Here is a 16,634-nt window from a genome sequence, read left to right on the forward strand (position 1 = left end):
TCGCCCCAAGAATTCTTTCCCCTTTACATTAGCGTGAGTACTTTTGGCCTCGTGTAAATGTGTTGTACCGCTAACCCTCGACAGACGTTTCTCGTTACGTACGCCCTTTATACGTCGGATAAGGTCACCATTTATTACGAGATGGGTCGTAGTATTGAATTAGGGCGACGCTGTAAATCTTTGCGAATACTTCGAGATATTAAATAATTACTAAATTAGTGGGATCTATTTTTGGATGTGGCTGTGGGACGCAGACCTCCATTACATTCATTAACTTCAATAAATTATATTCCTTACTTTTGAGATACAATTATGTACAAAAGCATTATGTACAAAACCTGACAACTACATTACGCTTATTTACGGTGATAGATTGTCTCATTTGAAAAATAAAAATACACACAATAAAAATAATACTATTAAATTTCATCAGCCTTACAGATCGCTAGCCTTAACAATTATGCGGGAATTAGACATAGAGGGTCACATAAAATTTACAAATTCTTAAAATTACGTATCACAGGTAAATCGTTAGCAAGTTATGGTCCAACGTAGGTGTTCACATTTGTGGAGACGTATCGGGGTTGCCTATTCAACCTGGCTAAGGGAGGCGTTGATAAAGGCGGGGAGGGAGGCACGAAGCGGGAGTTACAAATTTCGGTGGCCGCGTAATAGCGTTCGGGCGCGGGCGGGATGGGTGGAGGTTTGGGGAAAATGTTCTGCAAGTTTGGGGCGGTTGGCCTGCTCTGAGATTGGAGAGGTACGGCGTACTCCGGGTCGCGGACGTCGGCGTAGCTTGGGCTGATGTTTAGCCGGCCCACGTTAGGTTCACAGTACAATGCCGCCTTTTCGCTGTTGTTCTGTACTTGAGTTTGTCCGGTGGAGTGTTTGTGTCTCCTCTGCTGGATTAAAATGAAGACAACTACCGATATAACCAGCAGAGCTAATACTGAGAGCAACCCCGCAACAATTCCCAAGTATTGTCCCATGTCGTTTGGCGAATCGACAGCTGTGACTTGCTGTTTGCGATTAATCTCTGGCGGATGAGAAGGGGACATCTGGATTACGTTTTCCTGGGGGTATTCCTCTTCCTCCGTAAAATTTCCTTTGACAACATCGGAATCGAAGGTAATTTCACTGAGCAGGATCCATCTCGACGCGAAGTACAAGCGCAAGGTGACAAACCTACCTATACGATGATGTAGCTTGATGGACACATTTCGCGGAGATTCAAATATGTGATCCTCGATGTAGTCAAAGGTGATAGGCTCGCCTTTGTACCGCCGACCTCCGATACTGAACATAACGTCCGCTTTCGCAAACACCTCGACGTCTTTAGTAAACTGATTGTTGGCAAAAATGTGAACGGCAGTAAAATCGCGAATCTTATCGAATTCGAAGCTAATCTCGACAAATCGTTGCTCTCGCGTGTCGTTCCTCCACCCCACCCAGCCCTGAGAGTTATCGTAGAAGGTCTGCTTAAAATCGTCGGGGCCGGTGTGACCATCGGTAAGCAAACCTAGGCCGTCTTTCAGCTTGCCCCCGTCCCAATAACCGTCGTACGCGCTATCGTAGAATTCCCAATTGGGACTGCGCTTATCACCTTGTGGCATCGAGTAACTGACGATTCCATCGGACCATCGGCAGCCGTAAAGTTCCACTCTCATGCACACGGTTCTCTTATGGTAACTGTAGGGTAAGAAACGTATTTTCGTCGCCCAAATTGGGGGTTCAAGCTGAGTTTTCGATTCTAAATACGTGTTGATATTCCCATTCAGCACTTCATCCCCGTTCACCGTGCGATATCGTATCCACTTCGACAGGCGCGGCCTCCAATACTCCAGCATGTAGGCCTCTGTAAATTCGACACCTTGCCCGTTGCCAAAGCGCCCTTGTGTTCCGACGGACGAGATTACGTGCACCGTGTGCAGATCTACCTGCAACCACTCTTCCGGTTCGGCCGTGGCTGAAGTCTGCGGGCACCAGGCGCCTCCATTAATTTCCGTACGTACCCTAAGGGCGAAGATTAACTTGCAATTGTTAAATTTCAACCTCATAGTTACCTGGCGTGTTGCGGTCCCACGTTCCCACTGTCAAACGACGAACTCGCCGTAATATCTTCGTCTTTGATAGCACCTGTTTCCATTCCCAAAGGAGCAGAACATTGCGCTGCAAATTCCAGGTCAATAAAAAATTACCTATAACCACAGCTTTCTTACATAATTCATTGTTAGCCGTCGATGATAAACACAGAAGCAGCACAGCGAACGACAGTTGCTCGAAAAATTTTGTTGGGAACATCTTGAGCCAATCTGCAAAAAAAAACGATCTCACTAATACTTCGACAGGATTCCATCACCAAAAATGGTAAAAGGTGGCAGCCTAGTTGGCGAATTAACGACGCGTTTTTGGTCAGAATGCATAACCTATAATTTTCAGTGCCGAAAGATCGATTCCGCTGATAAAATTATCGTTCTTTGCCACAAAAAATGGTAATGACGAGCCTCGAACTCGCCGAAAACTTCGGAAAGATAATATTAGTCCCTTTAAAATTAGTGTTAATGTCAATTTCAACACAAGTCGTCGACTCCGGAGGTGGGCTTGTATTTGATAGCATCTCGGAAACAAGCGGGTTCTTTGTGAGGCGCCTCTCGAGTACAGCTGCCAGAGATGGGAGCAGCAACAAATATTTAATTATTTGTTTTTACAGGCCCGCTTATCCCGACACTTTAAGAGGGGCGTAATTATTTTATCAAAGTGTAGGTTTGTTTTTTTAAGTGTCTGTGTTAATAAGAATATTGACAGCGCAAACGCACTTCGGGTAAGTGTTTTTGCTCGGACGGGAAGTTTGTTTATTTGGAAATCAAAACGGTAGAGGGTCGTTCTGAATCGGCGCGAAAACGGAACGTCTTCTGCTCGATCTTTTTTGTTAATTTATAGTTCAATGATCTTATGGGTGCGCTAATTGGAGTGCTTGTCAGAATAAACAGAAGGCGGCGGCATACATAAAGAAGCGGAAGTAGATAGCATTATTTAATAAGGTTTTGCACTAAAATGACTTAAAAGATCAAACGACTTGTGATTGCAACATATCCGCTAATCGGAAAGGTAAATTCAAGATCAAAAGTTGAGGACATGCTGTTTGACTAAGTTCACAGAGTTCAACTATGAGTAGGTACATTAATAAATTAATCAATTAAAAGCAATGTAGCTCTTAAGTTCAATGTCATAAGCATATAATGACTAATTTCATACTCCGAATATTATAAAATTGTCATTTTAGTTAGAAACATTTGGAAAATGCAAAAGGACGCCTGTCGCATCGATAACTTACAAGAGTCTGTCACTTATTCGGAGAAGACCACAAAACGGCAATGTAAAAGTGTAAATTAAACATTACAGCGGTACGACCAGTCAATAAATTCCAAGTGTTTTTACTGTTTTTCATAATAAACAAGCGTTTAGGGCAGTACCATTGAATAAATAGTATTTTTATTTAATGGTAGTACTTAAGCTTTCTAGTTTGGCATGTTTGAGATTACCCATACTAGAATGAATGTCGAGAAAGTAGGCTGGGTCACATTTTCCGCCTTTTTAATTATTTGTGGAAATCCTTCTCATATAATTATGTAGTTCGTTTCCAGTGGAGTGCGTCATAATGGCGCCTTTATGTTACTTTAGTATATAGCGGAAGAATTAAGTCGCATAGATGTGTGCCCAATGGTCTAACACATTTCGTTGAAAAGCCACGTCTCTAAATTGCGATCTTGAGCAACTTTTGTACTTGGGGGGGTTCTTCCGAAATTAGCTTTCGAAAATGGGCTTTTTAGTTGTGACCTGTGCGTCGGAATAATTAAAACCTTACGATTTTTATGTTGTCAAAGCAAGAACTACAGTTCAAACTTTTTCCAAAATTTAAAAAGCAAGTTTAGATTAGTCATTGACCAAAGATTCCCAGATATCAAAGGTCGTCAAGATTAAAAGTTTCTTTGCATCTCCATTCAGGATTGCCCGAGGGATTGCCGAATATAGGATTAGGAACTCTGTCAAAATTTCACAAAATTGCAGAAGACCCAAATAAGGATTTTTTCTATTTCGGTGTCACAATGATGATTTTGTACAACTCCGAAAACAGTAAGACAGTGATTATAGTCGTTTTTTTTTTGGTAACTCATCTGCATCTCTTAAGTTGGCAGTTACTAGTTAGTACAAGTAGTGTACAATACTTCCATGTTTGAACTTCAAAATGTCAGTCTTACTACGCTGCCAACCTAAAACTTAACGGCATAAAAAGTGTTCCCAACATAAAACATGTTAGTTCTAATGTTCCCTATAGTTTCTGGTACTGATTTTTTTAATTAAATTAAAGCACCGAAATAGAAAAAATAGTATGAAAAACGCGTGTTACAATGCTAGGTCGCATTGTAACACTTGTCTTTCAATATACTATTGTGAGCTTTGGGGAGGCAACAACAGCAAGTAGAAGGAACTAATTCGAAAGGAAGGTCAGGGGACCGCTGAGATATGGAAAGCTTTTTCTTCAATCCTCTCTAAAAACGGGGCATTTTTTTTGGACAGTGGAGGGACGTGTTCTGCTAGAAACACACTTTCCATGCCCTGGAGACTACGTGCCTGGTGTTAGTCTCTCCGTTAACCCAGAACAGACCAAATTTACGAAGAAAGAACATGGAGAGTTCTAATTACAAAATATTGCAGAAAAGAAATAAAGTGTGTAAAAAAATAATTGTGTGGTGGGGTGAACGAAAACAGACACTTCCAAAAGATTCAAAATGTATATTGTGGGAGCTACATCTCCAAAAGTACCAAAATTTGCTGCGTTTCTTCTTTAATTTTTTTCTCGGAAACCATAAGAGATAACTATGGAACTTGCGGATTTATCTGCGGCTACCTTTTTGATAAAAAAATTCAAAATCCTTTTTTAACGACCGTAAACGAAAGAGCGAGTCGACGAAATTTGGTATTTGAGGATTTTCTGCATTTTCTGTCCAATGCAATTTTTAATTTTCAAGATTCGAATTAAGAACACCGTAAATTGTATCATTATTAGAATTTCTCCAGATTTTCAATTCATATAAATTTCTAATATACTTTTGAAACAAAAAAATTGTCTCACTTCAGTTCAGTTTCATCCTTCAAATCCTTCATACCCCGCCTGCCCCTCCCCCCAACCGCGGTAGGAATAGATATTTAAAGAGGAATAGAAAATATATGTAATAAGCGTTGTACTGTCTGACTAACTTCACAATCGCCACAAGAGCGTTTAAATATCTTTTCCTACCGCGCGGGGGGTGGGGGGAGGGGGTGAAACTGAACTGAAGTGAGACAATTTTTTAATTTCAAAAGTATATTAGAAAGCGCTACAATCTCACAGTAATTCAAATATCCTCACTAGCAAGGATTGCAAGTTTCATTATTTTGCATCCCCTTTGGTCTTTACCAAAGGGGATGCAAAATAATGAAACTGTGAGATTGTTTTTATGAGTTTTATATCCCCTGCACCATACCACAATAAATTCAAGATATTTTCTCATAAAACTCTTAATTATAGAGATAAAGTATAAAATTTGGTTAAAACATCTACATAGAAATTTCAGAATTCTTCAAAATATAACCAACTCTCAAGCTCTATATCTTTTTTAATGAACAATTCACAAAAAAGTAGGGTGTATCAAAGTTGTGTAGAATTTTATGGTCCTCAATTTCTGATAACAATATTTTTTTCTAAAGTGAACCATTAAAAAGATATGATTGAAAAACTAAGAAACCAACCAAATTTCAGGGGTTTTGGGGGTGATACGGGGGAAGCACAAGGGGTGGGAGGTCGAAAACTTAGATTCTGAACCACCAGATGACTGTCTATGAGATGCAAAAGAAATTGGAACTACTTCTCATTTTGCAAGTTAAAACCCTCTATTCCCTGGACTAAAAGTTTTAGAGATGAGAATTGAATTGAATTAAAAGATTGAAAATCTGTTTAACTGCTCCAAATTATTATTCACTTATGTACGTGCATATTGGTCCATTTTTCTGCATATTTTAAACTGCATCCGGTCTCTAGAATGAGTATGGTACTTGAATAAGTCTCTATGGATGGAGACGCTATTGCTAACTTCAGGACAGCTTTTACATACTATGATTATGATTTTTCCAATTAAAAGGTCTAATAAGCATTGTCGCTCTTCATTGTACGAAAGTAAAAGGGGGTTGCATTGTATTGTGCATTTATGAATAGTCTACGGGGCGTAGAATTGAGACACACCACTGAAATGTGTAGATATCTTGGTCTTCATTCAACTTGGAATTCAATTAAGAATATATCACATAAGCCATAACTCTGAAGAGAATGATCCCATTTTTGGTACATGTGAACAGTCAGGAAAATTAAAAGCTTTGGAAATTCCTTAAATATTCAATTGACTTTGTAAATTGCGGCTTGTCGGTTGCAGTCTCTCGCACCCTTTGGAACAATCATTCCGAAAAACTGTGAAATAATTTTAAATTACCCTACAGAAAAATTCGCCAAGAAAGAGATCCTGGAATCTAGGGAACTCGTTCACATTTCGGTGGATTTGTGGGCGGTTTGGCTATTTGGAACCACACCTTTAGCTTCCCTCGTCAACTACATGTTTCTTTCTTAAATGCCGCAGAAAATGGAACAGGATTTTAATGATTCAGAAAAATTACCTATTCTAAGGATATCATTGAAGGTAGAGATTTAGAAGGTTGTAATAAGAATAGGAGCTCATGTTCTGGGTGGAAAAATGTCCACTGTGCGGAGAAAGTGGAAAAAATTTTAAAAATAAAATTGAAGAGAACATATTTGACTGAAAACTCCACAAATAGTTGAATAGTGACGAAAATATGACATTTTTCAATGTTGCAATTAATTTTTCGCGTATCGACTTTGCATATAAAAAAGAACCAAAGTTGAAACAAAATGGGATATGCGCTTATGCGACGCGGGCAGACAAAAAAACTGTTCAGCCCACGAATATGTTACGGGAATTTCAATTCAACCGACGCAAAATAAAAGATCAATAGAATGCATGACAGCGCCTAGATGGTCTACAATTCTACATGTTTGCATATGAACGAAACAAAGGGCATTTCAGTAATGACATTTTGTTTTATTTATCGTCTTCCCCTTTACAAACGATGTATGCTTATTAACCTGTGAAAAACCTTGCCCAAGAAGCTACAAATAATGACACTGCGCAAAATTTTCTCTCCAGTTTTAACAAGTGAAAAGGAAATTTCTGTGTTAACTTTGTCTGTCTGTACAGAACTGAATAATTCACAAGAAGGTATTCGTCGATGTCATTCATTTTTTAGGAGAACTTTTCTTGGTCGACTTAATTGGGGCTTGAAACGTTAAGCCCTGTGGACAGGTTTACGACTGTACATCCAAACAACAATAAGAAATGGAAGCACTTGATTATAATGATCTAACAATAAACAACTCGTAAATCTGAGTGATTAAAATCGAGTGGGTTGAAATTACTACCTAAAAGAATACTCATTATCTTATTTATGACGACGTGTATACCTTAAATGATACACATGTTAATGAGGAAACGCACAAAAAGCGAGCCATGTAAACCGTTATCAACCCCGATAACATGCTAGGTTTGGCTTTGTTAACGCATGAATCATTAGTTAACAGTAATTAACCCCGATATGCTAAACTCGGCCGACAAAGGCACGACTAATCAAATTTAGGTATAATAAAAATAATTAGGGACAAATTTACCTACGTATGGTTATCTTGTTAACGACCCACCCTGTCAAAATCGTTGATGTAAGATGAACCTTAAAAGTAACATTAGAATGAAATATATTTCCTCAAGAAGATACCCTCGTTAAGATTCTCTGTGGTTATTTATACGCTGCTACAGTTAAGGATGTTTATGTTAGGGTAGCACCGTCTGCAAAGAATCTTTATGGGGTAGTTTCCGTTTTAATAATAAGATCATCAGACGGTATCATTGAATATCTAATAAGGCGGTTTAACCCATAAAATCGAAATAGTTACTGGTTTACACGAAAAAAAAACGGTCTGCTACCATGAGAACTCGTTCGGCTTGTTTGGGAATAATAGAAAGATTTGTAACGATTCATGAAATACGACTAACAGAAACTTTTCAATGGCGAGTTTTTATAGTCGTACAGTTTTCAAGACAAGACATTTATGGTTAAAGTTTTTCAATAATTTGGCACTTATAAAACTAACCTATCATCTATTTCATTCATTTTTTAAATCTTGTTACTCAGTTTACGACTTAATTATGTAAAGATTGAAAGGAAGCGCTTACTAATTGCAGTGTTGGTCTAGGTCCTAGAAAATTAAAAACGGAAAGATGAAAATTCCTTAATTGAGCAAACAAAAACTAGTATCAACTTGTAAGCATTTAATATCAGAGACAGAGATTTATTACTGCAGAATTAATTAACTTAATGAGATAGAAACCTCGCAATACTATATATCTTATTCTATCTGATAGATAATTAATCCTCGCAACTGTGAGTCTATCACGTTTCTATCAGCCTAAGAACATCCAGCCTAATTCTGAAATTCGGCACGAATTACAGATCAAGCGAAAAATTAGGCACTTACGTCAATTTACATAATTATTCACTTAAATCCAATTATGCACCTGAATAATCCTGTCCGTACACAATTTTATTTAAATACGCGTAAGAAAATCCCCACGGAGAACACGTTCGCTATGACCTCACCCTCAGCCCTTCACCAATCTACTAAAGCTTTTGAAGCTTTCAGCTACAACAATTCGTTGCCCCCTCCAGCATCCCCCACCAGCGTTCTCTACGAAAAAGATCACCGGCACATCTCTAAATTCGAACATTCGTACGTTCAGTTTTTGAAAGCTCGGCTGAGACAACGGCTCTAGATGCAATGAACATCATCAAAAGGTTAAAGGGACACCGTGTAATTGATTTATAGTACGGAAAGGGTTGTAGGTCTTCGTATCTTCACATCGCAGCTGGTCTAAGCTAATTTACTTACGCGTTTCTCACAATTTAAATTAATATTTTCGATCTCGCCGTTGACAAACGAGTTTAGTTTTGGGTAAAGATATACAGATAAAGTAGTTTTCTGGATCTGGAGACGTAAATTTATTGTCTCTGTATGTGAATGTTTTCATTTCGAAAGGAACCCCCTAAACGGTTTAAACTGCGCGGAAGAAAACGACGGAATATATTATTACAGATAGATACTTTATGGCAGACGGTGGAGATTTAATTACAAAAACGAAATCTTAGAAGTTGGAAGTTTAATGAAAGTGATATTTTGTCTATATCGCCTTAGATATTTTACACTTCGCTACTTGAAATTAATTTTCTTCTTAGTTACCTTTGTCCTGGATTTGCCAGTGCACAGTACATAATCAATTTGATGTACTGTCGTTGTATTTGGCAAACGCTTCGATACCCATTAGCTTTTGTGACACTTGTATGGCTTTCTAATTCTGAAATTATGTATCTTCCAAAACCGGGTCAGGTAGAGATAGATTCAGAACGTGCTCATCCAGATTCGAGAGAAATAATTACTCGTACGTTGTATACTCGCAATTATTTGAAAATGTGACCTCAACAATTAATAAAATGGAACTCGCATAATTAGAATCCTTTTGTTTAAATATTAGGCGCGATGGTTGCAAACACATTTATTATTATTTATCGTTTTTTTAACCCTAGTTTACTGGTCACTAAAACTTTCAAGTTTACGGGCGTGGGGTGGAACGAACCCCAGATAGAAAAGACTAAACTTGAAGGGTACTCGAGATCCCAGGCCAAAATATTGAAAGAAAAAAAACTTATGGACATTGAAAGTGGCTGTGGGGTGCGATCCACCCCAGACCTGTAAACTTGAAAGTTTTTCTAAAAGTAGTGATAAAACAAAAACTCACATCCTAAGAACGCCAAAAACGCCCAAAAAGATAGGAAAGACTAAACTTGGAAGGTACTCGAGCTCCCAAGCCAAAATATTGAAAGAAAAAAAACTTATGGACATTGAAAGTGGCTGTGGGGTGCGATCCACCCCAGACCTGTAAATTAGGGTTAACAAAAAATGAGCATAGACGATCGTGAAAACTTCTATAACCTCTATAAAATGTGAAGTCAACATTTTTTGTTTCAAATGGAAATTTTTTTATAATCAAAATTTCGTTCTGTAATCTTCCGGCTTCGGATCGAAATTTCGAGTTTCGAGTGGAAAAACACTTTTGCTGTCTCCAAAAAAAAAGGGTTGCATTAAGAAGAGCAGGATGATTCTGACACTGACGACGCAAGAGCACAGTAGCACAACGCCTGGAAGGCTTTGATAGTGCCAATAAGGATCAAGATGGCTCGAAGAAGGCTTCTTATCATTATGGTGTTCTCAGTAGCACTCTGCTTTTCTTGGAGTCAAAGAAGTCGTTTAGGCGTTACCTTTCGCTTCGGCATCTTGCTGCACTGTAATCGAAATCTGCATTACATACCTAAATACGAGTGGTTCGTAACAATATATTAAACCTCCATTTTTAATTATGCAAAAAATGCCTCGGTTGGAGCTGGAGCTGGAGTTAGTTGTAGCGAGTTAATCTTTACGTCGTATAAAAGTGAAGATATGTTAATGTTGTTCTATCGATCGCTTGTTGCGTGGTGTGTTTTATCTGGCATTCTTTCCTTCAGGTGATTTGATTGATGGTGGATAAATTTGCTTCATCTGTAAATGGTTAGTTTTATGTTTCATCGAGCCCAAATTAGTTCCTTTGAACGTTTTGTTAGTACCTGTACTTGTTGTTGAGCTAGTTGGACGGGTGCTTGTGGATGGTTTTGGCGGCCGTTTGCTTATAGCAATATGTACGTTGTGTTACCGACAAATTAAATAAAAAGTGCAGTGGGGGGTTAGAGAAGAGGCGCCAAACCACTGAAAAAGGTTAAAGTAAATTAAAGGAAACGCCCCTGAGATGACATATTGTGCTATGTCGTGATTTCTAATTACCTACTTACTGACCAACTCAGTTCTCTAATTCGGATAGTAAACTAAATGATTATAATATAATTATGATGGATTGGATGGCATTAATTCAGAAAATGTATTTGTGCAATTACAGCAGAAATACCTTTCTCGTCCCTTATGTGGTCGGAATAGGAAATGTTTGAAAGTATCTAAATCTAAACTAAATGTAAGCAAATGAAAAGATTTAGTTACCATCAAATTAGGAGTTACTTCATTATGCATACATAATATACAAAATGCCTAAACACGAAATGTTAATTTTTAATGACAAGTATTTACAGTTTTTGACAGTATTCAATTAATCGTACTTTAAATATCGCATTTCTTGCCTTTCGCTTCGAGATATTCAACTAGGATTAAACAACTTGGAACGTGTGGGAGAGAATAATCTTGCGTAATAATGCTCGCTTAGGAAACTCGACGTAAAGTAAAGCTGATAACGAAATATTACAGTCAGAGGTGTGAGAAATTGCGAAGGTATCCGTGCGGTTTTAAACACCGGTTAGGCTTAGAGAATCGTAACGTTATTCTCCCTAAGGACGTACCGTAACGAATGATTTTTCGACACTAATGTTCCCGAGAAAGCCAAAGTCCTAAAAGCTTTTGTTATCCGAACCGTCACGCCTATGACGACGCATTATCGGTTATATTCTTAGTCTAATGGGGGTTACTGCAATAATTTCGATAATTTCGCCTCATGCGTAACGTCGACGGATGACAGGTCTTTGAGTCGAACACCGCGAGAGATTGATTACCTCCCTCTATGAGACGAGCATAAAAGCTTCAGCATGAAACTGAAAAATTGTGATTGATTCTCAGGGAACCGCATCTCCCGTGCAAAATTGCACATAATGTGCTTTCAGTATTTTCAAAATTAATTAACGAGCTTTCTTCCACTACTATTCCAGTCGTAAGATTTACGGCGACCACTGATGCAACATCTGTATGCAGCATGAAACTAAAATTTCGCAATAAATTTCAAGTCAAAATTCGTTTCGTTGCAATACAAGAACAGATATTTCATTCATGTTGCAACCCTTATTCAAAACAGCAGAGCTTGCACATCGACCTAGGCAAAAAGCAGAAAATCCCCACAAATCGGTAATAGTGATTACTACACCGCATTGTTTACAACTAATACCAGCACGAAGAAAAAGAGAACGAAAAGCGTATTGTTAAGCCCCACTCGTTTACCGCAACTAAAACACGTAACGAGGGTTTCGAGCTCAATCCGTAAAATGAGAATGGCACCAATTAGTATTTGAAAAGATTTCTAAAGCTCTTGTAAAAAGTTAAAAATATACCATATAGCTGTAATCATATAGGTAAGTGGAATTATACACGCTAGCGTTATTATGTTTATTTCCTCAATTAAATATTGAAGTTAGATTTCATGTAAAGTTAATGCATATGCATTAAAATTTTACGATAACGAAGCTCGCCCAATTTACACATGTATACGTGATTGTTTTAAATTATGATATTGGCACATACTTAATTAGACTTGTATCTTCTAGGCATGCTACCTGCATCAGGTTTTTTTTACAAAAGAGAACCGCCAATTGTACATTTCCTGTACAAAAAAAACATCGGTGTTCATTAGTACAATTTCGTACATGACTGAGAACGTTTACAGATCGGAAATTAAAAGCCACTTTGTATATTTAACGGTTTAGTTAAACCCTTCGCTTCTAGACACCTCGTTTCTATTTCTAATGCCATAATTCCCACAATAAGTACACTGCCAACTGTCAATCATCTACTACTGACAAAAGATTCAGCACAGATTTCTCACAGATGGTTAGCACACTTTTCAAGTTTTGTTATTTTCTGAAATTACGGCTCCCTTTAGTGTCCTAGTGAAATAGGATCGAGACTTCCTTTGCGAGTTTATACCTGCTACTTCTTCGGTCTTTGACAGGGCCGCAACTCTTTTAGAACACTTCCTCGCGCTTGTTACAGGTGAACGAATTTAAATATAGCTATTATCCAGCGGGTTCCGTTATCGCTATTGTTCTCGTACTGGTAGTAATTTCGCTATTTATGTTTGCTTAGAACTTCTGTATTGAATGTTGAGTTAATCAGACATGTGTAAACAAAGCCTTTTCCAAAACGCACGCAATGTAGTTTGTGATTCCGTTGTCTATTATGAATTATTGAATTTATGTAAGTTAAATATACGGGATGTAACAGGTATGTTCGCAAAGGTTACCCTTCTTTTTTAATTTTTTTATGCCCATAGGGGTAAATGACCTTTCCGACGGAAAAGTGAGAATCTTTGCGAATAATATTATTAATCAATCAATTATCTAAATAGTAAAAATAATTTGGATTTCTCGTCCCGTTTCCTCCCTGAACACCTTAAGTATATATAAGTTATTAGTAAATAAAATACCCTTCCAACTAGGTAACTGAATTTGTATGTATTTTATATGTATGACTTACAACCCTCCTGTCATATCCTGTAAGATGTGAAAAACGCCCGATCGTGCAGAACAATAGTTTATAAATACTTACTAAAAGTGTTGCAAGGCCGTACAGATTTATTTAGGGAACATCTCAGAAAGTTACTTCCTGGAGGGTCATATTAGAGTGTATGAGTTCCAATCAAACTGTATTAGGAATTAATATATTCAAATGGTGCTTGTTTTTCTATCCTCTACCAAGTAAAAATTAATAATTTGGCATGAAACTGTAAAGGGTCATTCAGTATTGACATTTTGCTACCGAAAAGTGTCAATTTGGTTCGAGTTATTAATTATCAGCTGTACAAAATTAACCGCGATGCGGAATCAAACTTTGAAAAATTGCTACTCTAACTAAAAAAGCAAATCAATGACACGAAAAGAAAACAAAGGAAATGAAATATACAGATGAAACTTTTTAGTGTGCTAAATATAGAGGGATTATTTGTATATCTCTCGAAATTTCCATTTATTTAATTACATAAAGATTCGTGTTCGAGTATAACGAGTTGTGTCTAGATTTATGAGTTTCGTAAATTGAAATTTCAAAACAAACTCATCCAATTTCAATTAGAATGTTGGAGAAGTTGAAGTACTACTCGCAGTTGTATGGTTGTAACATGTAATTGGTTTATAATATAATACTTATTCAAAAGTTTCTCCTTCAGCTCGAAAACGTGAAATGAATGATAGCATTTTTCAAATTTATCGTTCGGTATGTAGGTAATTGTTGGAGGATAATAAGGTAGGGAAGTGCATGTATTCATTTCAAGTGTCAAGTTCGAAATTAGAAAATATTAAAAAGGCTCGAGCGCAGATTGTATCTGTAACTTATTGCACTTCGTCTTAATTTCATTATTTATTCCCTCTATGGCCGATGGTAATTACATGAATTGTTGATAAATAAGCCAAATCAATTTTAAGATTCGGACGATAAATCAAAATGTAATTGACAAATTTACTCAAAACGTTCCCCTTACTCCACAATAAAAGATAATATAATACCTATCAATTTGATAGTTCAAATTACCACTTTTATAAATGACCCGTAATAACAGTGTAGAAAAGTCTCCGCATTGTGCCCGTTCGTGATTCTTTTAAAGTGCAATAACGAGAAGGGCCCCTTTTTTGTTACTACTGCATGTCGAGGGCTTACATTATGTTTACTTTACAAAGTGGGCAGTATAGGAAATACGAGACTGGAAAAAGGGTCGTTTCCTTATGATGTTTAGTTTCCGTAAGCCATTTGCGAAATATTTATCTTAAATTACAAAGTTACCTAATCCGGAATAAAGTTACCCGCGTATTGTTATGCTTCACTTTATACCCTAAGAGTCCTCGATCGATTTCCCTTTCACATATCTTAACCTAAGAATAATGCGCTTTCTATGTATCTCAAGTGCTTTCCGCCGATAAAAATACTTTGAGCAGGTTTTTCGTCAGATTTACGTCGATATATTGTAAAATGGAGTCACAATAACTACCCTTTCACTTCTTTAAACAATTTGTTTCAATCTCGAAGATATGGCTACCGTTTTAATCCGCCGCATTTTGCAATACACAACCCTCAGTGATTAATTACTTATTCAATCTTATTAACACATTATTCGTAACACTTGGTTATTGAAGTCATTCCTTTTCATTCATTTACTCGCGTAGGTTGTACGCCATTTTCCATGTAGTGAAATAAAAAGAAAGTATGCAGTACCTTTGGGAACCTCTGTAAAGACCCGCTAAAGTAACCTTTTTTAATTATTTTGAGTGACCCTATCGCACCTCCAGTGCAAAATTTACAATAATGCACTAAAAAGGCACTGTGAATGTTCAATCGATTAGGGTTAGCTTTCCTGATGGAATATTATATCGTTGAAGCTATGTCAGTTTGAATTTCATGGAATTCGGTTCATAACTAACGGAGATGTCAAAAGACCTTTATTATTTTGTAGCCTACATTACCATTCGCAAACTCCGATCTACAAATTTTATGAAGAATCCACCTGAAATCGGTCCATCCGTTCTCTTTTAAATCGATGGACATGAAGCCATCGAGGGAGGGAGTATCTGGGCGATTAGGAAAAAGCATAACCATCTCGTTTAAAATGCGACGCTAAAATACTAAGAAACCACAATTAAACCTTTCAATCATCAGGATTTCCTAAATTCTTGATTTCGCTATCAGTCAATTGTAGAATGGACAAGCAGGATTTCTATGACCAGGTTGCATTTGCCCTTGAGCTTTTATGAGGGCGAATGAGTACATAGATGTGATAAATGTAAAAAATCGTCCTGTGGATAACTAATCTAATAAAATGGCTATGATATATCCCTCTATTGTTATAAGCCTTTTATGCACCTGAAGGTTAATTAATAAAAGTAGAGTTCAGAATGGTCCTGTCAAATTAAATGTGATAAAGTGGTATAAATGCATTTTTGTCCGCACTAAACTGGCCCAATTAGTCGCTTTCTAAACGTATTTAAACAATGGGCGTAGTTAAACCGTATTATTCGAGACGTCGTCGTACGATATTATGTCCTCTAAATTATATAACGCTTCACAAAGCATTGTTACGAGTGCAGCATGTGTTCACAAATCCTGAAATTACCGGGGAACATTGCTGGCAGATGGCATTAAGAACACTGGCGTTGACGTTCTTCACTAAACTTCCTAGACTACGCGCAATCAAGCAAATTAATTCTTGCACTTTATATATGTGCGTTTTTATGGGATTATTAAGATGTCGACGTAAATTTAACAATTTGGTTGCATTGTTATTATATTATACTACAAAGCTCGGGCCCGTTCGTTTTATAGATCTCACGCCACAAATCATTAGCTTTCGTAGATAGTTATAGCCTTCGAATTGGTCTATATTTCTCAATTTATGGATTTTGCCGCTTCGAATTAGAATACAATATTTTAATGGCCTAAAGGGTGTTAGATTTTACACAATGTTATTATAGTTACATTCCTTCGTACAGGAACATCATGGCATGCCATAGTTCGAGAGCAATAGATTTTTACACGAACAAAACGGACGCACCATGGTGCTACTTTGTCTTTTTGTAAGAGTAAGTGTATTAAAAATCAAGCAATCAAATGTAAAGATTACTCACTCATGCAAAGG

The 16,634-nt window shown here is 37.3% G+C and overlaps 1 protein-coding gene across 1 annotated transcript; it reads right to left on the minus strand.

The window, feature by feature from the left end:
• Positions 1-270: 270 nt before the first annotated feature.
• LOC116173159 (discoidin domain-containing receptor 2-like) lies at positions 271-8,773 on the minus strand. Its single transcript, XM_031490462.1, has 4 exons — positions 8,636-8,773; positions 2,220-2,312; positions 2,064-2,169; positions 271-2,013 (listed from the first exon to the last, which is right to left on the minus strand). The coding sequence occupies exons 2-4, from the start codon at positions 2,299-2,301 to the stop codon at positions 540-542; spliced, it is 1,662 nt and encodes a 553-aa protein (XP_031346322.1). The 5' UTR covers positions 2,302-2,312; positions 8,636-8,773; the 3' UTR covers positions 271-539.
• Between the last annotated feature and the right edge of the window lie 7,861 nt (positions 8,774-16,634).

This window comes from Photinus pyralis, unplaced genomic scaffold (genome assembly GCF_008802855.1).
Source record: "Photinus pyralis isolate 1611_PpyrPB1 unplaced genomic scaffold, Ppyr1.3 Ppyr1.4_LG6, whole genome shotgun sequence".
NCBI lineage: Eukaryota > Metazoa > Arthropoda > Insecta > Coleoptera > Lampyridae > Photinus > Photinus pyralis.